This window comes from Zea mays, chromosome 1 (assembly GCF_902167145.1).
Source record: "Zea mays cultivar B73 chromosome 1, Zm-B73-REFERENCE-NAM-5.0, whole genome shotgun sequence".
Lineage (NCBI taxonomy): Eukaryota > Viridiplantae > Streptophyta > Magnoliopsida > Poales > Poaceae > Zea > Zea mays.
Genome location: NC_050096.1, coordinates 5468909 through 5494061, shown reverse-complemented (window position 1 = coordinate 5494061; position 25153 = coordinate 5468909). Strand labels below are relative to the sequence as shown.

General features: G+C 45.2%; 4 protein-coding genes across 5 annotated transcripts; 2 read left to right on the top strand and 2 right to left on the bottom strand.

Moving 5' to 3' along the window:
• The first annotated feature begins 207 nt into the window (after window positions 1-207).
• On the top strand, window positions 208-5081 carry LOC100277948 (S-adenosyl-L-methionine-dependent methyltransferase superfamily protein). Of its 2 annotated transcripts, NM_001151386.2 has the most exons (8): window positions 208-600; window positions 706-758; window positions 1315-1374; window positions 1719-1796; window positions 2030-2159; window positions 2275-2327; window positions 2580-2729; window positions 3309-3532. In NM_001151386.2, exons 1-8 carry the CDS (start codon window positions 294-296, stop codon window positions 3468-3470), a joined length of 993 nt encoding a protein of 330 aa, NP_001144858.1. In that variant the 5' UTR covers window positions 208-293; the 3' UTR covers window positions 3471-3532. The 2 variants fall into 2 exon arrangements, with proteins under 2 accessions (NP_001144858.1, XP_023157619.1); XM_023301851.2 differs by lacking the exon at window positions 1315-1374 and having other exon boundaries at window positions 227-600; window positions 3309-5081.
• A 496-nt stretch (window positions 5082-5577) lies between these two features.
• On the top strand, window positions 5578-11761 carry LOC100285198 (uncharacterized). The gene is made up of 7 exons (NM_001158092.2): window positions 5578-6360; window positions 7767-7935; window positions 8081-8211; window positions 8626-9414; window positions 9522-9569; window positions 10638-10754; window positions 11320-11761. The coding sequence occupies exons 1-7, from the start codon at window positions 5776-5778 to the stop codon at window positions 11410-11412; spliced, it is 1932 nt and encodes a 643-aa protein (NP_001151564.1). The 5' UTR covers window positions 5578-5775; the 3' UTR covers window positions 11413-11761.
• A 2098-nt stretch (window positions 11762-13859) lies between these two features.
• Window positions 13860-15690, bottom strand: LOC100278223 (uncharacterized). The gene is made up of 2 exons (NM_001374037.1): window positions 14718-15690; window positions 13860-14274 (listed from the first exon to the last, which is right to left on the bottom strand). The coding sequence occupies exons 1-2, from the start codon at window positions 15212-15214 to the stop codon at window positions 14094-14096; spliced, it is 678 nt and encodes a 225-aa protein (NP_001360966.1). The 5' UTR covers window positions 15215-15690; the 3' UTR covers window positions 13860-14093.
• A 1761-nt stretch (window positions 15691-17451) lies between these two features.
• Window positions 17452-22031, bottom strand: LOC100274981 (DUF21 domain-containing protein). Its single transcript, NM_001360664.1, has 12 exons — window positions 21624-22031; window positions 21351-21511; window positions 21104-21217; window positions 20339-20425; window positions 19803-19942; window positions 19636-19723; window positions 19413-19486; window positions 19024-19190; window positions 18662-18870; window positions 18198-18244; window positions 17861-18113; window positions 17452-17747 (listed from the first exon to the last, which is right to left on the bottom strand). Exons 1-12 carry the CDS (start codon window positions 21799-21801, stop codon window positions 17700-17702), a joined length of 1566 nt encoding a protein of 521 aa, NP_001347593.1. The 5' UTR covers window positions 21802-22031; the 3' UTR covers window positions 17452-17699.
• Window positions 22032-25153: the final 3122 nt, after the last annotated feature.

The following is a 25153-nucleotide window of genomic DNA, read 5'->3' as shown; positions in this document are numbered from 1 at the left end:
AAAACCATACACATAGAAAAGCCAAAAACAATTTATAATTTTGAAAAGAAGTGATCAATACTTCTACATTTAAATAAGTTTGTTATAAAATTTATTTTATGATCGATCTAATGATACTTGTTATGTATCATAAATACTAGATTTTTATATTAGTTAACCTTAAGAATTGTTTGGAAAATATACACTCCTCATGGCGTGGACCTAATTAGGCTGATCGTTTTTTCCTTGAGAAATGATCCTCTGACCCTCATCCCCCAGACGGCCAGACCCCAGTGCACTCTATCCCCTCAGCTATGGCGACAACCGTCACGCCCGCCTCCCCGTTCCGCGACTACCTCCACCGCCGCCGCGTCCGCCTCCACGCCAAGCCGCACCCGCATTCCCAGCGCCGCCTATCACGCACCGCGCGGCTACGCTATGCTCCGGACGGTGGCGGCGCTGAGGTCTCGGGCCCTCCCGCTTCCGCGGCCGTCGAGGAGCAAACGCCGCAGGAACGGCCGGAGGACTTCATGCTCCTGGCTGCCAACCGCAGCGAATTCAACGAGATCATCATGGTCATCGACTCGCCCGTCGCGCGGTACCTCGTCCTCGACCACAACAGTACGTATGGGTGGTTATTAGTTGCCTACAGCTGTTCAGTTTGTTGTTTGACAGTGGATTGGTTTGCTGATCAATCGGAGCTCCGTGTTTGGTTGTGTCGTGCAGAGAATATCCACAGCATTCTCCCCAAAACAACCGTTTGGACCAACTCGTACTGGGTACGCACACTTGACACTAAACCGACACCTACAAATTTTAAGACGGCAGACTTGGACAACCATTCACTAATATAACACGGGAAGAACTAGCACAAAATCTGAGTGGCGGCCTGTTACTGATGAACCTCTATAGCTACGTGAAAGAATATATATTTTCTTTAGAGCCCCAGAATTTGAGTGGGGGCACGTGCGCCCGCTCCTTGTGTACTCGGTCCGCCCTTGTAATTTTATACATTACTCACCAAACTTTCCGAGGCCCTTATAGGAAACAGTAGTTTGATACTTGTTAATGTGTTTATCTTTAGCCGTTCGGCATTGAGCACTTGATCAGAGTAATAATAATATGTTGATTCTCCTGTTTTGTAGTGTCATCAATCATATATAAACTAAGACTTGTGAGGATTTTCTTGGTTCATGTAAAAACTAGTGAGGGGTTTCTCAGTGAACAAACTATATGTTTCATTGACTCTTTGGCTTGCAGTCCTTTTCTTTTCTTGGAACCGTTGTTGAACGCTGATGCTTAATTATAACCTGCTCTTGCCTTTGCTTAACGCAGGATGAGTTTGTGAGCCTGCCAGCTATTGTTCCACGGGGCCCTGTTGCACTACTAGGTTTGGTAAATCACCTAATGAGGATAATCACAACCTTTTTTCTGTCGGTCAGAGTTCATATTTTTTTCCAGCAAAGCTACTGTGCATTAGGCAAAATTACTAGCATGCTCACGGGGAATGGGGGGAAGGGATGCTTTCTGTCTTCTTCTAAGGATGGTTTACCATGTTTTTTTGGGGGACATATGTTTTACCATTTATAACCAGACTTTACATGAGTAGACTACATTCTTTATGCTCAATAAGCGATTTCTTTAGGGAAAAACAATACTTACATATTTTTCACACACTGCTCTTCACTCCTGTGAATAATCTGTGCCTAATCACTCTTTCATTTCCCTGTTTCTTTCAGGGTGCTGGGACATCAGCACATCTGATGCTAAAGTTTTGGCCTTGGTTACAACTTATTGGCTGGGAGATCGACCCTATGGTGACAACTCTTTTCATTAGTCACTTTTGTTCTGTTTAAAGTTTTTGATATTTTTTACCGATTTCAACCATGTGAACATTATATTATGGACTCGTCAGTTGTCACAAAAACATTAGTAATTTATCCTTGGTTATGCTCACATTATCTTGCAGCCTTATCTATTGTGCTTCACGCACATGCTTTCCATGTACCCAATCTTCATATTGCAAAAAGCTGATTGTGTGCCATGACAGATAATTGAATTGTCAAGGGATTATTTTGGTATGTCTGATTTAGAGAAGGCCACAGAATCAGGTGGTTCACTTTTGGTGCGCATTGGTGACGCACTTTCTCCATCAGCAACAGTCGAAGGAGGATTTGCTGGTGAACAACTAACCATGTGAATGGAATACATATTTTGCACTTGTATAGACTGTCTCTGTGAGTATACAATTTGACTTTTGTTGTTAACTTGAAGTGTCTGCTATTCGGTCTGCAGGAATTGTTGTAGATTTGTTTTGTGATGGAAAGGTCATACCTCAGCTACAAGAAGTAAATATCCTTTTCCATCTTGGTTACTTGCTTTATTATCGTTCTGTATCCAATGATGGCTAGCATATTGTAGCTTTGAGAATTATTTTCAAGCATGCAATGTGTAAACAAAATTAAATTACATAATGGATGAATCACTTATAGGAATATATAGCCCTGTCTTAAACGAGATGCCTGGATGATTATTTTACGAAGCTTTGTTTATTCTACCGTTGTTCACTGTGTGCTAGTTTTATTTTAATATTGATACAGGCCAAAACTTGGTTGCAAATTGCAAAAAGGCTAATGCCAGACGGTCGAATCATGGTAAATTGTGGTGGATCAGACACTGAAGAATCTCTCTCATCGCCTTGGGTTCAAAACCCTACAGTTAAAGCACTTTGTTCCGCATTTCCTGGACAGGTATGGTACCATTCATCAGCAATACACGTATTTGGACTTCAATTACTAAAGACACTTATTTCAACTGCTAGTTTGCTACTAGTTGGTGACAATTTCGAAGCAGTGATTTTTGAAGTATGAAAGAGTTTGTGTTTGTTGTTTCGTCCTCTTTGTACTGTTAGCATTTTTCCTCTGCACTAAATACAATGCACCTTTATTATTGTGTGTGACATATTACTATATTTTAGGATTAATTGTATACATGCCACTCTACTTTTGCAAAATTAGATGGTTAGTTCATTTTTTATGCCATGTCGTGGCATGAAAACGAACTAAATTTTAGGATAGCCATATCGTTTTTTGTAAACTTGCAAAAAAAAATGTCCCACTGAACTTTATGCGGTAGCCTAACATGAACTTTGCTAAACTGTAAAGATATAGAAGCCACATTCTAAACTCTTGTAGAGTAAGGGAATTTTTAGCCTAGGATGCCAGTTTATTGCGACCTGTTAGATCAGTTACCTTATGAGAAATTGGGCAGTATCGTGCCACCATTTGGCCCTAGACTGTTTTGCTAAATGAAACGTTGTTGAATTGCAGGTAAGCTGGAAGAGACTATCGGAGAAAGAGAGTGTAAACTATGTTGCCCTGACTGGACCTCTCCCAGACCTGGACGGGTGGTCGGCGTCGGTTCCTAGTGAGCTAAGCACGAATAGGGCCGGCCCTAAGCCTATGCTAGAGAGGCGACGGCCGGGGGCCTAAAATTCTTAGGGGCCCAATATTTAGTATATATAACACTATATAATATATCAATTTACACTTTACAAAACCCATCTAACCAAATAACTCACACACTTATAATATTTACGAAATCCATCAAACAAATTGCAACCATATTTAACATAACATCAAAATTAACGGTTTAGATTATTGAATAACATCATCTATTTTGTTCACTCAAATTACAACCATATTTAACATAACATTATTTGATCATCCTTTAGCCCTCCCCTCCCCGTATCCCCACCGCCATCAATCCCTCCCCTCGCCCCACCACCGTCATCGTCCACCCCTCTCCTCCTCTTCACAGGAACGTAGCGTTAGCACAAGTTATATGCTAGTAGTAAAATAGTATAGGTAGCCAACAGGGTGGGAGAGCTAGGCACACTGACGTCCGGTGCACACGGACAATGTGGCACGCGTTGCCCACTGCCTAGTCGTCACGCTCACGTCCTCGAGCGTCTATGAGACCACACCCTCCATGTGATCGTCGTTCGCCATCTCGCCGATCCAACCCTTCAGGATTCCACGGAGCTAGGCACCACTGCGCTAGCCTCCAGACACGCATGGTCGAGCAATCAGAACTTGGGTTATCCGGCGATCGTCGTTCCTATTTTTTCAACCTGTGAAGCGTTAATTTGTACCGATGTATATTATCTAGCTTCTTAGATTGTTTAAAAAACTAATTTTAATACACATCATCATTTATTTATAAAGTATTAATATGCTCTGCTGCATAATATAGAAATTTTTTTATAGTATAGAGGGCCCACCATGATCAGTTCGCCGGGGGCCCTCAAAATCATAGGACCGGGGCTGAGCACGAAAGTGAAACAATGGATGCCATGCGAGCTTGCGTGATGGAAGGGCATTTTCTTTTGTTCTAGCTGCACCTAATTTGCCTCAGCAACTTGTCCATGACCGCTGTGGCCTTCTCCAACCTCCATGCCCCTTCAATTTCTGGTGAGGGACGCTCAGCTGTCGGTGGGTGCCATCCACAGCGCTTCGTTTCCGGATCTATCGGCGGACTATGCACCCATCCGGCACACTGACAGTCTTGTCTCTCTCTCGTCTCTTTCTTCTTCTTTTTTTTACTTAAGGGTGCGCTTTGTGGCATCATCTGCATCGGAGGCAGTATTGACCCCAGACGTTCGTGGGATGGAATAGGTAAACATTGAGTTTCGTTACTGAACGTTGAGTACAAGTACAAGTGTACAACAAACACACGCTCTCTATCCCTTGTGTTGAGAGAATCTGAATCTTGATAGTAGCCTAGAACAACTCTGATCCTTTTCTTTAGAGAGAGGAGAGAGCATGTAAAAGACAGAATTTGCAGCAAGAGGATTGGAGCCCATAACAGTTTGTTTAGTGGTATTCTGCTGCTGGCACACATGCATGCCTTTGTGGTGCCGCAAAGTGACAAATTCATTTAAGTGAACAGCTGTCCAGTAGCATTCACTGACAACGACTGTTCGTTTAGCATCCAACAGTGCTGCGATGTTTAACTGAATCTAAGCTCTGGAATAGTAGAATCAGTGCATGCCTCGGTGTGCTTTGGATACCATACGTAAATGTATTGGAAGTTCTATCAGGTAAGTTTACAGTTGCAGGGTTAACGTCGTTCTGATGTCATGTTGCTATCGTCCTCCTACCTATATAAACTAAAAAGAAATGTAAGACAGTGTCACTCTATCCGCCATGGTGCTTCTGACTCAACAGCACTCGCCATTCCCAAGCTCCGTGCCTCCGTCACGCCATCATCTCGCTCTTGCTAGCCTGCAGCTCCCTCTGTTACGGGCCACCGCGCTCGACGTCTTGGGGGATTGACTTGTCTTGGAATATTCCGTTAAGGAATGTCACTGTCACTGGACAGTTGAGCGTTAACTGCCGTGCACCGCATCACGAGAGAGGAGACACGAACACGAGCGCAGCCGCTGCGAAACGCTACAAGATCCAACGGCTGCAGTTCTCTCCTCGTGAACCGGTGGCGTGGGGCTACCCGCTCTGACACCGCCAGTCCCTCTTCCCTCATCTCCCTCTCCCCAAAGCAAAAGGCAAAGCAAAAGCCCCCGACCCCCGTCTGGCGCCGGGAGTCCCACTTTGTGCCACACTTTGTCTAAGGTTAGTCGTTCGAATTGAAGAACTAACCTTAGGCAGAAAAGTTAGGCAAAGTGTGGCAAGTTAGGCATCAAACCAAACAGACCCCAAAACCCACGCCACGCCACGCCACAGCCCCGCCCTCGCCGCCGTTTCCCGAATCCCCCAAGGGCAAGCGGAGCCATCCAGGATGGCCCATTCGCCGGCGCCCAGCGGCGGCGGCGGCGGGGGGCCGCTGCCGCTACTGGTGTCGCTCAACTGCCTCGACGACCTCTCGCTGGAGCAGGAGGGGCTGGCGGGCGTGGCCGCGGTGGAGCACGTGCCGCTCTCCGCCGTCGCCTGCGGCCGCATCGAGGCCGCCTCCGCGGTGCTGCTCCCCTCCCTCGCCTTCCTCCCGCGCGCCGCGCAGCGCCGGCTGCGGCCCTGGCAGCTGCTGCTCTGTCTCGGCTCCGCGGACCGCGCGGCCGACGCGGCGGCGGCCGCCGACCTGGGCCTCCGCCTCGTCCACGTCGACGCCAACCGCGCCGAGGAGGTCGCCGACACCGTCATGGCGCTCATCCTCGGCCTGCTCCGCCGGACCCACCTCCTCTCGTGCCACGCCTCGTCGGTCCCGGCCGCCGGCTGGCTCGGCTCCGTCCAGCCCATGTGCCGCGGCATGCGGCGCTGCCGCGGTCTCGTGCTCGGTATCATTGGCCGGTCCGCGGCCGCCCGCTGCCTCGCCACTCGTAGTCTCGCGTTTCGGATGAGCGTGCTCTACTTCGATCCGCGCTACGTGGTACTGGATCTGCAACTTCCTCCTATGCGCCCATTGTTTCATCTGCTTACTAGTTCGTATTAGTACTCACACTGTTCGAAAACTATGGATCCCCATGCTTGGATTGCTGGTTATGATATTTTCGACTTGGTTTCACATTTATCTTATTTTCTGTCAGTATCTCGCTAGTGGATATACTGGATAGGGTTTTACTTAAACTACTAAGCTGGTTTCTGTTTAGATCTTGGAATTTATAAATTTTGTAGAATTGAAGTTGACAGGATTCCAGGCATTTGGAACGTGGGACTGAAATGTTTGTCATCCCTTCTGTTAATTGGAGGGACTGTTGTATAGGCTAAGTAATTTTAGTACTACAATTACTACTAAGGGGGTGTTTGGAAACACAGTTTTTCAAAACCACGGTATTTCAAATACCACAGTATACAAATGCCATGACATGATCTCAGTTTTCAATACCACAGTTTTAGAATACCACGGTTTTGAATACATGGAGGTGTTTGGGAACAAAGTAAGTTTGAATACATGGAGGTGTTTGGGAACAAAGTATATAGCCTGTGAGGCTCTCTGTCCCCTATTGGAATTATCTTCTAAAATCTCCAAGGTTAGTAACAGCCGCATGGTTGAGTTATTCCATAAATTGAAGTCTTCCTTCTAGATAACAAATATCATACAAGCTAAAATCATATGAAAGCTGAATCATTGGGTACACGTACACCCAAGCTATGTCATACAGCCCCGTGCAGCATTGGAAGTTTGGAACGAGCGATAGGTACACCAGTGACAGCCTTTTCGGCATTGTGTCCGCAGAACCCAGCTTGGTCCCACACCCTCGCCGGTACCGCCCACACGCTTGTTTACAGAATAAAACTTTGGTGGAGAGCAAAGTTTACAATGCTTTGAAACAGCTGCAGTATTGATAATACTTTGGTTTTAAATACAGATATATTTACCTACATTTCCAAACACATTTCTGTATAATATACCATGTTATTCTCAAAAAATCAGTATTGTTCCAATACTGCCAAAAAACTGTGTTCCCAAACACCCCCTAACTGTTCTTTTTTCTATGCACAGCAAGGTCGGTGACATATGATAATAGAAAAAATGCTTATGATAAATGGCAACCTAAGAATTATCTTGCTAGTTGTTACTTCTATGATGCAAAGAGCAGGGGATGGCAGTATGAGAATTAACCTAAATATCAATTTTCAAGTGCATCATTCCTGTCATACAAGATCACCAAATTCATAATTTAATACTCCTAAACCCGATTCCTTATGCTACAAGATCATGCTATTTAAGTTCTTCTCCAACTTGCATTTCTCTTCCTTCTGTACCCATTTTGAATAAGATGTAAGTTAAGAATACTGCTTTCAATATCCTGACTTCTTGCACATCCGCTGAAGGCAAGTGGGAAAACAAAGCGGCCTTCTATTGTTTTCCCTTCTGCAGCAAGGAGAATGGACACTCTCAATGATTTATTAGCAGCGAGTGACCTTATTTCGCTGCATTGCGGATTAACAAATGAAACCATGCATATACTTAATGCTGACTGCCTGCAGCACATAAAACCTGGTATGCTTTTCTTTTATAATTGTGTTATGTTGCTTCTTGTAGTCTGAAATAGTGCATGTCCTTCCTTTATTTTAGTTCTATATCATCTTTTTTTTGACCGGAAAGTTCTATATCATCTTGTCATCGAATATTTTGAATCCTGCAGGAGCTTTCATAGTCAATACTGGTAGTTGCCAGCTTATAGATGACTGTGCTCTCAAACAGCTCTTGATTGATGGTACCATAGCTGGTTGCGCATTGGATGGTGCTGAAGGTCCACAGTGGATGGAAGCATGGGTATGCAAATTAGAAGCAGAATATTAAACAATGTTTGTAAATGGTCATTTAGGATCAATAAATCTATCTAAAATCAAACTCAATTAAGGTTCTCTCTGAATAAAGGCTAATAGGCTATAGAAACGTTCCATTATCTACGTGTCCTATGTTTATGTATTGAACTTTACTATTTACACAGTGCAGTATCTGCTTATTATTTCATATAAAAATTCTCAGTTTGCATAAGTGGTATTTTAATCAGGAGCTTGCTTTATGTACTGTAATTGGCTTACATGACCAGCTTCTGGACTTTTCTGTTTAATCGGCTAATAGTTGTCCTCGCAGATAAGGACACGAGTTGCTGTTATTTTAACACCGTTATTGTTTCATTACATTTTGTTCAGCAAACTGGTGACTGATCATTGCTGTGTACAGGTGCGGGAGATGCCAAATGTTTTAATTCTTCCGCGGAGTGCAGACTACAGCGAAGAAGTGTGGATGGAAATAAGAGAGAAAGCAATAACTATGTTACAGTCCTTTTTCTTCGATGGTGTTCTTCCAAGTAGTGCAATTTCTGATGAAGATGAGGAAATAAGTGAAGCTAAAAATGAAGATGACTATCTAGGCCCACAGGCAAAGGATAGCCAGTCACAGATTTTTGATACTGAAATAGATGAAAGCCACATAACGCTGGAGTCTGAAAAGAAAAGAGCCATATCCCACCATAAAGAGCCTCAGGCGTCTGGAAAGTCTGTAAACATTGGCTCCCGATCTGAAGGGAGGCGTAGTCGTTCTGGAAAGAAAGGGAAAAAGAGGCCTGCCCATCGCAGACCTCAACAGAAACCAGATGACTTATCTGCTGTTGAGAGTGACAGTAACTATTCCTCCCGGAGAGATGATGACACTGCAATGAGTAGCAGGGACCAGGTTGTAAGTTCCAGTTCACGATTTGCCTCTCCTGAGGACCCAAAATACAAGCATAAATCTCTTTCTGAATCCCCGATGGAAATAACATCCGAGAAGAAGGTGCCTGTACTACTCAGTAGAAAGTACCCTGATAAACTAAAAGATGGATTTATTGTAGCTTTGAGAGCAAGAGATAATTCAGGGTACCATGTTGCAAGACAGAGAGTAGTTGGTGGTGGTGGCTGGATTCTTGATGTTGTCTCAAATGCTACAAACAGGGACCCCGCTGCTCAGTTCCTTGTTACTTTCAAAAACAAGGTACAGTTATAGGTTTATAGCCATCGTTCCCTTTTTCAGTTTTCATGTCTGCTATGGTTTTAGGGCATAGGTATTAGGTAGGCACTGACAAGATATGTACTTTTCAGGATACTATGGGGCTCCGATCCTTTGTTGCTGGCGGTAAGCTACTACAGGTATATAAGGCCATGTTTGGTTTCAATTAGTCTTAGGACTAAACTTTAGCCCTAGGACTAAACTTTAGTCCCTACTTGTTTGGTTATAGGGACTAAATAGATTCTAAAGTCATTAAATATATTGTCCAAAGACTCAAATGCTCTTGGAATACACTCATGTGGGCTTTTAGTCTCTTTTAGCACCTATGTGAAGGACTAAAGACTAAATCATTTTAGTCCATATTTTAGTCCTAGTGTTTGGCAAAAAAGGGACTAAAAACTAGAGACTAATCTTTAGTCCCTCTAACCAAACACCCCCTAAGTCTTCTCTGATTCTATGGTTACTTGACTAGTAGGAGTAGCTATTTTATTTTACCAGTAGAAAGAAAAAGTGTGTGTCAATTGAGAGTAGTGCTCATGAACAATGAGCTGGCCCTAGGGAGGTTCAGTGCTGATCTTTCCTCCATGTGGGTCCTTATGGGCTGTGCATGCCAATGAGGTGACCGGTGTTGTATTGATTTGAGAAAGAATAAAAGAAACTAGTAGCCAAGCTGATACTACACAACCTGATATATTTGCTGTCGTATCGTTTTTAAGAAATAAATGAACCTAGTAGCCAAGTTGATTTTGCACAATCTGCTCTATTGTCTATTGACATGAGCTATAATTATAAGAAACCCTACTTATGCCTGTTGAAAAAAATAACTTACAAAAGCCAACAGCCACACATGTATAAAACACCTGATATAACGAGTGCATAGGCCTCAACACCTGATATATTGACTCAGCCACCTACACGACCACATTTCTTATTTGATGTTCACGTGTTTGGTTTTTTCTCTCAATAATTCCTGGTTAACACTTGGGCCCACAAGTTTGTACCTTGGAAATTTGGAACCCTCTACTGTATACAATAAAGTTTATGTTATCAGCTTTCAAGAACTCAATTACTGTATGTGAAAACTGAGAACTGCCAAAAAAATGTACTTTTCTGAACGAAAAAAAAAGTTTGAGAAATAGAGGCATCATTTTTCTCAGTGCCCATGATCACTGATGTTCTTATAAAGATTTGTTGCACTACATTGACAGATTAATAGGAAGATGGAGTTTGTGTTTGCAAGCCATTCTTTTGATGTTTGGGAGAGCTGGATGCTGGACGGTTCCTTGCTGGAGGGTAGCAAGCTTATCAATTGCAGAAATCCTTCGGTACACACCTTTCTAATTGCTATTCTTCTTAGGTCAAGACTAGTTTGTTCTTGTTCCTCAGGCCTCATTTGCAGTGTGTTTCATAGTTTTTTTAACCAACATTTGTAAAACAGCCCCTCATGGACGGACCTGGAATTAGGTTGTAGTGCTTGTCAGGGCGGTTTCCTTTTTCTCTCTTTAATACAAGGATACACAACTCTTCTGCGAATCCGAGAACAAATTTGTCATTCTGAACAAAGGAAACTAAGGCCCTGTTTGTTTACCCTCTAGATTATATAATCCAACTTAAATAAGTTAAGAGACAAACAAACAACACAGATTATTAGGTGGATTATATAATCTAGGTACCTAGATTATGATAATCCATAAGCAGGCCATTAAGTGCTTATATAATAATTCTGGAGGGAAACTAAGATGTAGCAGTATAATTTCTCAATAGACTATGTAGTACCCTTGATACCTGGGAGGTAGTAAATTGGAAGAGTAAAATGTTGTTGTCTTTTCCTCGAACAAAATTTGCAAGTTTATACTCGACTCCCAATTGATTGGATTTTTTCCCCTGAAGGCTGTATTGGACATCTGCATTGAGATCCTCGCAGCACCAAGTGAAGAAGACGGAGTCACTAGGTGGCTAGATTCCCCACGCTGGGGACTGTAAAAATGATCTGAGCCATCATTGTTGTTCGGTTCGGTTTGCTTCCTTCTTTTTTGAAAAAAAAAATAGCTTCCAGTTTTTCTATTCCTCTGCTTAAGTTCCCAATTTTGTCCTTTCTGATGTAGGGACCATGTAGAGTTGTAGACATTTATATCAATACATCATGTGTAACGTGTTTTTTCAGATTCCACAGTGTAGCTTTGCATATTTCTCTTGCCTAGGGCATGGGGCACAGGCAGAGACGTGTTTTACTGTGTGTTTCGTTAAATTGCGACTTTAAAAAAGGCTGTTTTAAACTGTGGGTTATGAGTTATGTGAAAGCTGAAACCCGATTGGCTCAACAGTTGTAATACATCCCTGTGTAACGTGGTTTTCAGTTTCCACCGTGTAGCTTTGTATATTTCTCTTGCCTGGGGCACAAGCAAAGACGTGGTTTAGTGCGTGTTTGGTTAAGCTGCGACTTTTTTAAAAAGCCGGTATAAGCTGTGAAAAAACACTTGTAGGTTATGTGCTGTGTGAAAGCTGAAACTTGTTTGGCTCAACAGTTATGGTGGTTGAGGTCGTGCTCGCTGGCGGTGGTGGATCAATGCTAGTCCGCTTGGAGGTCAAGGTCTCGACATGCTCGAGGGGATGGCCTCACCTGGAGGAGGCTAGAGGAGTCATCATCGGAGCCGAGCGCGGGAAGCACGGGAAAAGGAGCACCGTCACCGACTCACCGTCCGAAGACGTGCGGTCGCATGAGATGAGAAAGATTTCACTGTTTCACGGATGGAAAGAGATCGGAGACTAAAAAGAAGGGAAAAAAAAAAGAACTGATGTCTTCATCCTCACAACGGAGAAAGGTAGGGGGACTACTTTTGGCCTAACAACAATGTGGCTTTTCATCCTTTTAGTTAGTTTTTCGTTTTTGCAAAAGCAAATTCAAAAAATCTCATCCAAAGAGACCTTTCAGGTTTGCTGATGGTCCACAGGTGGACTAAGGCTGTGCAAAGTAGAGCATGTATATAACCATGCACAACAGTGTTTTGCACTATAAAGTGCATTGGATGAAAATTAAAAAAAGGGAGTGGAATAGAGAGTGAGATAGAAAAGTTGTTGGATATAGCCTAAGAGCATCTCCAACAATGCCTCAAACTAGTGTCTTAAATTGAAATATGGAGCTCTACACAGGAAAAACTACTCCAACAGTGCCCCATTTTATAAAATTTTGTCAAAAAACTATAGGGCACCCTCTCAAGTGATTCAAATATACTACACCGTAGTGAGCTGTCCTATAATCTAGATTTGGGGCTTTACTGTTGGAGCGGGGTGTTTTGTTGGTGCCCTAAATTCTATAAAATATACTTATTTTCAAATTATAGGGCATTTTTATAGGTCACATTGTTGGAGATGCTCTAACGCCGTGCAAATTCGGGCACTAGGCCACAGGACGTCGGGTGCGGCAACAACAATATGCTTCTTTGTGGGTCCCTGGAATTTTGTGCGAGGGCAGATTATGGCACAATTGAGCGAGAAACACACTCCACTCACTTGCAACTTGCAGTTTACCAATTGGGTGAGATTGGAGCACACCTGATGCATTGAATGTCGTTGTTACATCCTGTGGATGGGTGACTTAGGCTAGCTACACTCGTATTACTCTTGGTGATTGTCGTCAGCTAGACGGCTAAGAGTTTATAAGATTGTTGAGCGGTTATTCAAGTTGTTGTCGGCTCTGATTATCATTATGGGGGGCTCTTGTACTCATTTTTATGGGAGATTCGTGAAATCATGGCTTGTTGCAGTGTCTTCTATAGTGATTCTCATAACGCTCTTATTGTGGGTTTGAGGTGTGATACCAATTAGCACATGAATCGTCTAGTCTAGTCTGGACTTGCCAAACATACCTTACCAGTAAACAACTAAACCTCGAGGATATATTTTATGTCATCCCTTGCCTCGTATGGTATACACCTCATACTATTTTGGAAATTACTTTTCCTAGTTTCATATTATTCTATCTAGTCTTATGCAAGTTTTATCTCTTGCTAAGTAAGTAGTTTGGCTAGTTCGATATAGTCCCTTTATAAGGTACTAGTTTAGCTAGAAGATATCACCCTTCATCCCGACCAATTCCTCGTTATATCGTGCTTTCTTTCTTATGGTATATATGCTTGATTACTGCTGAAGTAGGAGTATGTTATAACCAAATCAATGAACTAGTGGATGAAGGGAAACAATATAACTTTATCTGAACTAACTTTCTTCTATGTGTATTGCAATCTAGTGGATTTTGGCATTCCTCGTTGCACATTGGAAGTTCTGAAAGGAGGCATTCAGTTCGGTTATTACGGAACGGTGGTCTGAAACAATTTCTAACCGAATTGTTTCTCTAATTTATATAAGGTTTGATCAACTGGAATTGAGATTTTGGCATTCCCCATTGGTAACGCATGTCCTGACATGAGAAGAGAAGGAAGCTCTGCGGGCAGCATATATGTAACTGGAAGTTTGTCGCCTTCTACTTGTACATAACAGTCCAATCCAAGTGAACAATACTATAATAACTAGAGACACTAGACTAGAGCGAGCGAGCTATAAACAAAGCGCATCAGTAGGTTCAGTATATCACATCACATCACACGCAGAGGCAAAATATGTACAGACAGACACAAGAGTCGTACAGCAGCAACGCATCCGGCAGCTCATGTATTGGGCGGCGGAGGGGAGTGCTTGGCCGCCTTGAGGATGGCTGCCGACGCGGCGCGGATGGCGGACTCGCCCTCGCTGGGCGGCGCGCGCGGGTCCCGCCGGCTGGACTTTCGCCACCGCCGATCCCACAGCAACGACCAGCACTTGACGGTCTCGGCGTCCGGGTCCCTCTCCCTGCACCACCACCAACCGCACGGCGCATCGGTTAATATTACTTATAATATCAGTCATCACAACCTTATTTGACTACGGCCACGCACTTGAACAAACAGGAGTGCACGGCAGCTATGTTTTAGGTGACTACAGACTGTTTTTGGCTAAGGAAGGAGTAAGTGTGTATATTGTGGACACAGCTCAGCTTGAAGCCTTGAACACGGCTTGGCCTCCTTAGCAGCTACGACCATCTATGCGCAGAGGACGACGACTAGGCGACAGGCGTGCTTCCCTTGGGAATTATTTGTTTCGCAACTTGGATACGAATCCGATCGACGACAAATTTGCTATTTTACCATTATTTATTTAGTGGGTTTCGAAAATTTGCCTACGGAGCAACAAATGGCATAATAGGAAGAAACAACGAAAATTGCAGTCGTTCCATGATCGATGATTTGGTTTACCTCTTGTTGCAGTCGGATGCGACGCTGGGGCTCCGGCAGCCGGAGGCGAACGACGGCGTCCGGGCGGGTCGCGGCGCGGTGAAGCTGCGGGTGAGCGAGCGCGGCATGTAGAAGTTGAGCAGGACGCCGTCGCTGCTGCTGCGGAAGCTGCTCCCGCCGCTGCCCCGCTGCCGCGCCGACGCCCTCCGCTCGTGCCTCCCCGCAGCTGCCGCCGACCGCGCGGCGCCCGGGTCCTTCCCGTCCTCTGCCTTGGTGGGGGCGGTCGCGGGCGCGGCTTCGGCTTCGGCTTCGGCTTCGGCCCCGGCCTTCTCGACGAGGTCGGTGAGCGAGAGCTCGTACTCGGACTCCGGGAGGTCGCGCAGCATCCCCAGCATCTCCTCCCGCCGCCGCGCGATCTCCTGCGCCCTCGCCGACGGCCCCGCGTCCATCGTCGGCCACGGGCTCGTCCCGGGCACCCACAGCAGGCCCGCCGGCCTCTCCGAGCTGGCCTGCAGCATGCCGCCCGCCTACTCCGACGATCGAGCGAGCGGAAGCGGGGGGGTGCGATATAAAAAGAGAGGAAGGCGATCGATGGATGGATGGATTCGAGTGCGACGACGCGACTTGGAGACGGAGTAGTGGTGGCGCGGGAGGCAACGCACCACGATACACGCCAGGCCCCCGTCCAGAGGCGCGGAACTTCGGCCCACGAAACCGACGGAATCTAGAAGAAAGGCAGGCGTTGTGCGCGTGCCTTCCGTTGGGTCGCAACGCAAGCATACAAGTCTAGAACTCCAACTCTGTGAGGAGTCGGTCAGAGTCTAGAAGATGGGTGAGCGAGTGACAGGACAGGCTGATGGGCAAACGCGGATCCGCCGCAGCTGCAGTCGTCGTTCAGTGAGCTGCACCCTGCAAAGACTTGGGGTGGCCGTTGCAGTAGTACGTTGGTGGTGGTCGTTACTCTTTCGAGCGGTCACCAGAATTTCTCTGCACCACCACTAACCGATCGATTGGCAGGAGCAACACTGAGGAGGAGCTCATCTGGCCACGCTCCTTTCTCTTTTTTTTCGTCTATGGTTAGTCGCAGTGCCTCACATCATTGACAATACCACTAGACACCCCAAAACTCACATCATTGACAATACCACTAGACACCCCAAAACAAATCACCCCTAACCAATAATTTTAGGAGACCCTCAACGGATCTGGATTCGGAATCATACCTACCAGGGGTACTTGGTGACACTGCGTTGCTCCTTGTAATACCTGGACACAAACACAACAGCTAGCAAGGCAGGGAGCGGAGGACCAGGAGCTGCAGAATGCGACACTTCGATCATTCTATTGATGCCGACGACACACCAACCATCGACTACACCTGCTGATATTATACACAAAGCCAGTTTTTTTTTTTGAGATGATGAAGAAGAAGAACGAGGACAGGGACGTGTGTATAAAGTAGTGACTAACATATACTCCCTCCGTTTCTTTTTAGTTGTCGCTGGATAGTTCAATTTTGCACTATCAAACGACAATTAAAACGAAACGGAGAGAGTATAACTTTCAACACCGCCGCGAAGAACAAGTATACCCGGCGGCAGCAGATATGTTGTTAGTCATTATAGGCGTCCCGCTTGATGAAGCGCACTTATGGTAATCACCACCGCGCCATCAGGAAGGAGTAGTGCTGCTTGCGGACACTACTTAAAATATGATTGTCGTCCTTCGTCCGAGCAGATGAACTCTTAGACAACACTCGTTTTGAAGGTCTATGATCCGGTGCTCGTGCATACAAGAACTGAAACAGTGTGTGACGGCTAGCAACAACAGAGAAGTGAACTTCCCATCATCAAATGTGTAGCTCCCGACCGCACCGTTGCTATGTCACGTCACGCCAAGCCTCACCTCGTGTACACGCGTGGCACGCCTTAACCCTTTTCTTAACACCTTATGGTAGACAGACGAGGTACAACCATATAATTTGTGTTAACGTACTGTCAATTTTCCGTACAGTATTAAACCATAACACATAACCTATTTAACACGAGCTTTTCGGTTTTAACTAAATATTTATATAGGTCAACCCCATAAAGATACTAACAATCCCCTAGACCACGTATTATTTGAAGCATGTAAGTCAAACTTTAAGTCCTTCCATAAATATCTACAGATTACACTCTCTAATAGACTGTGACTAGCACTCGAACTTATATATGTGTTCCTTCTACAATGTTATGTAAGACAATATCTCTGTTTCAATAAGCCACTTGAATCACATTAACAACTTAACCAATCTATCATACAATAATGACGAAACTAGCATCTCTAACGATCTAGACGACGTTATTATAAGGAATTCTCTCCACCAGTCAACCATTCGCTTGTTTCACTATTCTACTTCACGACATCTCCAATCATATAGAATAGGTTACCACTATAGAATGACTTCAAGTGGATCTCAAACCCGTCTCCCTTGATACACCTTCTTGTTCTATGGTTTTCTTGATGGCGACCAGACTCTTATTTAGAGTTTTGATTTCTTTTTCTTCTGGTGTCCCATTTTTCGCTCTTATTTCATCTTGATTGGAATTGAGAGCGTTGTTTTTTATTTTATTTGCTTTTGGTGTTGTACTTGATCGATTTTGGTCATTACCGAGAATATCTAGCCATTATTTAGCTCGTGAGCTACTCACTTAACATTTTCACTATCTTGAAGGCTTACATAAGGGTCCAGAAAGCAAGCTAAAATTGTCTAGAGCAAAATTATATTGGCTTCCATTCACTTCCTATGTATGATACATAGTGAGGATTAGGCCATACTAAGGTCCGGATGCCGAAGCATATATGTACAAGCAAACAATCAATAAATACATGGGCCACTAACCATTCAAGAGAGCTGTGCTACTTATATTCGCAGCTTAATCCTACGCTAGCAATTTCATGATTTTTAATCATGCATCCCGTCTTGAGACGAGACCGTCTGGAAAACAATCTTCTGGTATGTTAGTTCTCACCGTCCTTTTTATGTTGACCGTTGGAATTTATTGAAACCTACCAAAAGAGCGTACAACAATGAGACCTTCAAGATTTCCTTTAATAATCATCGAGAAAAATTAAGTACACAGTTCGCGCAACAGTCTAGTTACACAAAAATGAATGCTCACCTGACTTCCATTTGGTGAACTTTGCCCAGGTGTTTGTGCAGTAGGTGATCTTCCAGGGGAAAGTATTGTCGGTAGAGTCCCAGGTGACTGACAATGGTTGGAAGCTGGGGAACGTAACACTGAATTACAATGGTAGTATGGTGAGAACGGAGATGTCATAGGAGTCTTTCGGAGCCCCTGAGGTAAGGGTCCACCACCAGGAGATATGGTAGGTGACAGTGCTTTGCCTGGAGGTAACATGTTTATCCTGATCCTGCAATAAAACAAGAAAATCATGAGCTGTGGCATAGATTTAGATTAGCTATTCAGAATAAGCAGAAATTAGTGAAATACTTACTTGTTATGTACATCAACATACTCATCTGTTTCATCATAGATTTCTTCCTGCGAACAGAGCCGTGTCAGTTTACAATATCTGAGAGAAGCCAAACTTGAGAAGACAAACAAATTACCACAATTCAAGTGCAACTGATTTTCCCCCCTAGTTTCTCTCCTAATTGAATACTAGTACTTATGATGGCTAAAATGTTTTTTTTTTCGAAAGAGCGCAGGAGGACTGCGCACCCATATATTAAAGTAGAGGGAAAATAAAGGGCCATAATGACCCAGGTACAAGCACTCCTTATGATGGCTAAAATGTTGCAAACAACTGATGTTTTAATGGGATATGGAGAACACTCATACAGCATCATTAGCTGGTGATCTTAGTGCATATTTTGAAAGCATGGTAGACATTTTATGCTGTGAGCAATGTAAATACTTGTTCCAAACCATGGGAACTTGATTACAAATATGTGCAACCTGTAGAAGTTCTTCCATTACATCTTCCATCGTGATTATTCCGACTGCCGCCTCATCCATTGAATAGCTTGGAAGTGGATCTGTGTTAAAATCAAGAATATTTTCCCGCTTCTTTTCTGATTTCTTATTACATGAGCGCCCGTCTCCATGCTTCTCTATGTTAAATCTACGACTTCCAGCAGTGTTGTTAGCATAAGAAGGGGATGAGCCTGAAAGCCAAAAACAAATCAGTCATTTCCTGGAAATACATGTGATCAGCAAAAGGTTAATGGAATAGTACTGTGTATACAGAAACACACATTTTTTAGAGTGAAGCTTAATCACCGCAGAAAAATTACTAGAAAAAAATAAAAGGCGTGTACCATCAGCATGAGCATCTTTGGGGTTTATTTTATAATCTGCAGTTGTGCTCTTTTGGTTTTCAGTGGATACTCCTGCTTCCTTTGTTCGTTTAACTACCACAGCCATGTGGCTGTGACCTTTCTGGAACTCATTTAGAATGTCATAGAGAGGAAGATCATCAGCCACCCTGATATACAGAACAGTGGCAAGACGTTGTGGAAATTAGAAGACAATTAATGCAGATTACTAAGGAGAAAGATATGCACCCATATCATCCAAAACATTTATGAATAATATATATAGAACACGATGAGTTCTTATACAGTTATTAACCTCAAAATAAGATTGCACAAATAAGAAAGAATTTATGGTTGCCCCTAGGGGCGGGCTAGGGCTGGTCTGATGATACCTTGGAATTTTTCTGATAGTAACATTACGAATGGGCACTTCATCCTCAGCTCGGCAAGTAATCAAGTTTTTTACCTGAAAGGAGGGATTTTTACTGTTGGTAACAAACAAATAGGAAATTATAAATTGTTCATTTCATTGACATTAAGGGTCAGCCTAAGAAAAAAATAGACCATGGTAGCAATTGATGTTATCCAAAAGTGCAATCAATTTAGGTCACTTACCAATATAAGGCCAATAATATTGCTTGGAATCCCAGAGTATATAGGAACACGACTATGCCCTCTAGTCATTATCATACCCATTGTGTGTCTACAGAAAGATCAAATAGTTCTATGAGTATAATATAACAATTAGGGAATACAGATACTCTAAGTTCAAAGATTCGTACAAGTCCAGCTTAGCATTTATGTCAAGTGAGAAGGTTTCAGATATAGGAGTCATGGCATCTTTTGCAATCTTTTGAGTCAGCTCCAAAGCTCCTGTAATGATAGTTGTTTCATCACGAGTGAGCTCTCCACCTTTTCCAGCCTAACAGTAACAGCAAAGGAACAGAACACCATGAGTTAGATGGTAGCCCATATTGTTGTTTAGTTGTTGAGAGGTAAAGTTAAATAAATACCAAAAAGATAATATCTACGCCATATAGGACTGTGCAACAACAAATGTTTAGGCATTCATCCTTGTTCACTCATACTAAGTGTTAACACATAATGAAAAAGGGTTATGTAGGATCCAATGCACGAAAAAATGAGGAACATTAGAGATAACTGTCGACTTGCATGAGTAAAATAGGCACATTAATTAATGCAGCATATATAAACATGTAAAAAATGAAGTAGAATAACAAGAATGCAAGAAACTGATAGGTACATATAACAGTGTTTAAACTGGGTATGAAGCCTTTGAAGAGAAGTGTATACCAACCTCATTGCCGTGCATATCAACTAACGTCTTCAGCTCAGCTCTTCTCATTAGTGCAAAATGTCCCTTTCCCAGTAGGCGGTCCAACAACTAAATGGAGACGATTATATGAATCAATTAAGTTACTGCAAAATGTAGGCAACACATACATATGAAACATATGTTTCTCAAGTTCAGGTTCTGTAGAATTGACAAGTTGTGGCATTCACTTAACAATCAGATGCAGAGATGATTTAGTTCAATAGAATTGCTGATCAGTAACAGTCAGGTTCTCGTGGAAGTGATTAAATTAAACTATCCTGTGGCAGGGACTGCTTTGCCCTAGGTGAGTCAGCCACATGTTGACATCTCCATCTACTTAGTCAGGCGACATAATATGATCAAGACAATGGTTCTTGCTTCACGGTTCCCAAATTACTTCTTCTTGTGCCATTTGGGCTGGTACCACCAAGTCAAATAAGTGACTGCAGAGCCAGCATGCGCAATCCAATCAATTTATTATTTATTAGATGAAGAAGAGCCAGTGTTGGCCCTGTGTGACTTGGACGACTAGACGAGCATGGAACGAAAATCCCTTTCCGTTGCCAAATTAAAATAATGGACAAGGTAGCGATCGATCTGTATCCTACTCGCGGCCGCCCACTCCTGTGCTGTCCCATCCCAGTTTCAGTCGGGCAATCCAGCAAGCACAAGGCTCCAATCCAATCCCTCACTAGCTGTTTGAAACACGAACAAATCAGCCGCCGGTACAGCACGCACGTAACGTACCTTACTGATCGGGTAGGCGACGGGGAAGAAGAGGATGAGCAGTAGGCGGACGACGGGCGCCGCCTTGGCCCCCACGCTAAGCCCGTAGCGCGTGCAGATGGCTTGCGGCATGATCTGCGGAGGTAGCACAGCAGAAGGAGGAACCGAATCAGCTGGTGGCTCAATTCATTCGTCAGGAAGGGGGGGAACTGATTTGTGATTTCCATTGGATCGATCGAAGTGATCAGTAGAGGTACGACAGCCCCACCTCCCCGAACGCGAGGATGAGCGTGACGGAGATGAGGATGGCGACGTAGGGCGGCACGAGCGTGTCGAGGAATATGGGCAGCGCCTCCATGGCGAGCGAGTTTCCGATGAGGAGCGTGCAGAGGAGCAGGTGCTGGTTCTTCATGACGGGGAGGATCCTGGCTGCGGGGGCGAGGACAACGCACGACACAGGTTAGTTAGTCGGTAACCAGAAGCAGCAGCTGGTGCGGCAATATGCCGCCGCCGCCGCCGCGGGTGAGACGAGGAGGAGTACCGGCGTTGAGCTTGTCCTTGGGCGTGCCGGCCTTGGCGAGCACCTCGAGGTCGACGAGGCTGAGGGACATGAGGCCGAGGGTGAGGCCCGACATGAGGCCGGCGAAGACGACGAGGCCGACGCAGGACATGAGGTACACCCAGAACATGGTGCCGCAGCAGGCCTCATGGCTGGGCATCGGTGAGTCGCGCGGCGCCGGCGGGCGGACTCCCTCTCGGCCCGCGGGGGGGGAGGGGTAGAAGTAGAAGGGGCGGGAGCGGGACAGCTCCCTCCCTCACTGCTGGAGGCTGGAGCGCATGCCGCCGCCTGCCTGTGCGGCTGTACCCGGTAGGCGGCTCGGCTGGCACCTGCAGCTGCAAGCAGGAAGCTATAGCTAGCTGGGGAGGTGGAGGAGGTCGCTTGTCCCGGGTTCCGCGGCAGCAGCCAGCAGGAGCGTCGCGTGGTGGTCGGTCTGCAGTGCAGCTGCTTTTGGCTCGGCTTGCGACCCTACACGCGCGCGCCCCTCCGTCCTCGGCCAGTCGAGTCGACGGCCTCCCTCTCCTTTTATGGTGGCGGGCCGGGGGCGGCCAGGGCCGGCTGGCTGGCTTTCCGGTTCCCTTGTCGTTGCGCGATCTGGACCTGGCTCTGCAGCTGGTCCCGCCTGGCGCCTGCCCCTGGGGATGGTGGTGGTGGTGGAGTCGGTCCGGTTGCGTCCGCGTTTGCTCAGGGTGGCCTGGCCTGGCCGCAACCTTCGCCGGCAGTGGAGCGGAGTGCGATCAGTTTCACGTCGGGTCGGCGCGTTGCATCGCTTGTCGTGTACTCACTCACCCCTCGGCCAGTGCGTTCAGCGACGACGATGATCATTGTACGTCTCCGTGGTAGAGATGTCCAAACGGGCCGCCCGGCCCGGGCCCGGTGAAGCCCAGCCTATTTTGGGCCCGGCCCGCTAGGCACGATTAGAAAACCGGGCCGGGCCGGCTAAGCACGCGGGCTCAATTTCTTGTCCGAGCCCGGCCCGCAACGGACCTAAACGGGCCGGGCCGGCCCGTTTAGCACGAAAAAGCGGGTCGAAAAGCGGGCTATGCGGGCCGAAAAGCACGTTTTAGTGTTAAAAAAACGGGCTTAACGGGCTTAGAGCTAAACAGACCGTGCCGGGCTAGCCCATCGTGCCTAATTTCCTGTCCGAGCCCGGCCCGCTTATTCGTGCCGGACCGGCCCGGGCCCGCATATAACCGGGCCGTGCCGGGCTCGGACCGGGCCCAAACAACGGCTTCGTGTCGGGCTCGCGGGCCTCGTGCTTATTGGACATCTATACTCCGTGGACTGCACTGCACTGAACTGAACTGAACCACTGGGCTCGCTTGCTTGCGTGGCATGGGGCCACAAACGTGACGGCAATTCGGGGGGTTCATGGATCATGGGCGGGCGGGCGGGCGGGCGGGCAGGCAGGCAGGCTTGCCTGCCAAGTGGCAACTACAAAGAACTAGGCTAATTAATTTGCTTGCATGATACTATATGAGTGATCAACAGCACTCGTCCTTACCAACAAGGAGCCAGCACACACTGCACACGTGAACATACTTACATACACATATCACCAGTGCTACCATTTTTTTTTGGAAATAAAAACAGCAGCGGAAGTACTCGAGATCACTTGCTGTGATCTCTGATCTGACGGATGATTCTCTCGATCGGTGTTGGTAGCGCTGGCCTTTCAGAATGGGTCGCCATCGAGGACGAAGCAAACCGGTGGCGGCACGTTCTGCCGGGGGAGGGGGGCGGACCATCCGCTGGCCTTTCAGAATGGCTTGCCGAACGGTGATGCACGAGCACGACGACGGCGACGAGCTTGGGAATAGATGGCCATGGCCGCCGGTATAGCGGCAGGTGCTGCCAACCCTTTTTCTCGCCCCGTCGTCTTCTCATGCTAGCTAAGGGCTAGCCCGCGTGGGAGGGAGGGAGGGCTCCTTAACCGTCTCCTGATGAGGCTATACCAGATGACCAGAAGAAATAAAGCACTCCAACGCAATGCAAGAAGAACACGCTGCAGTGTTGCGACGCGCGACAAGAGAAGATCGCGCAGAAAGCTAGCGATCTTCCGAAAAGAACTTCAAGTGTGCGCTGCTTTCGAGCGTTTTGGCCCGTTATTTATTTAATTTGTCGCTTGGGAAACCCCCTTGCCTCTCTGCCTGTGTTTGTTATGACTCATGAGAGCTAGGGACAATACTGGTGGCATTGTCAATAGTTGTTGATGACGACGAATCCATTAGTAACAACCAATGTCTTCGACAGAGAACATACATTTGGTTCAGCATATTAATCCTATCTAGGGTTGGATCAAAGACTAATTTAACAATATCTACTCTTTTACAAACATCAGTTTTGTGCGTCATATAGCGATATACGAAACGCGTAGGTCTGGTTCTCTTTCCCGCTTCTCACCTAACAATAGGTTCGATAGACTGTTACACCACAGATACATAATGAGATACCACCTAAACTCAACACGATAAAAAGCCACACGTATTACAGTGCTCTCGACCTCGCTAGCTGAAATAGAACGTGCGACGAACGAGTTAATAAAAAAGGGTTCGAACTCTTTTTCAGTTCATATCTTTCTCAATTTTAAGCTAAGATATGAGCATTGTACTGGTGTCCGCTGAATAAATTAAATGCCAAGATGGTCCTTTTCTTGTTTAGTATTTGATGAGCTTGCTTTACCGAACTTGGTCGAGATCAGTCGCGATTAGAGGTGCAAGGAATTGTCCGCGGGCCCACAAATACGCTGTTCTTGAAACTGTTCAAGACGATCATGCAGCTTATTATCGGTCAACATATACAAAATACGCTAAAAGGTTAGATCAAAAGGCAACGTGCACGCGCGCAGCTCCAGAAACGAATTTGGTGGTGCGTCCTCCTCCTATATATCTAGGTTGTTTTATATATGTTGAGATTGAGAATGCTTACAAAGTGTATAAACTGAACTGCATATAATATTAACCAGTAATAATGATAATAAACTTTTATGTTTGGTTTTAAACTTTCAGTGGATGCAATTTAATATGACTGAAGAGTCAAGACCACACATCTATTTTGGACCTTGGTAGATCCACGACGATATTGTAGCTTATCTAGTACATGAGGAAATATTAGGCCAAGAGATTACCGGGCCATTTCTGAGTTTTATGAGGCCCGAAACGAGATTATAAATGGAGGTCCTAATATCATAAGAACTATTTTTTACTAACATACATATTAACTAATTAAAAAAAATTGGTGTTTCATAGAAAAACTTGAGCGGTAAAAAATAGAAATAAGATTTTTATCTCAAATATATTGTAAGGAACACCTTAAAAACGACTTCTAACATTTTTAGATGCAAAATCATCAATGTTGGCTTCAATATTAATAGCATCTAACAGTTTCTTCTCAACACATAAAGTTGATAGCCTATTTAACATTTCTTAAGACATTGTAGACTTTAAATAATTCTTTAACAATTTTAGCTTTGAGAAGCTTTTTCAGTTGATGCCATAACTTCTAGTATTGTA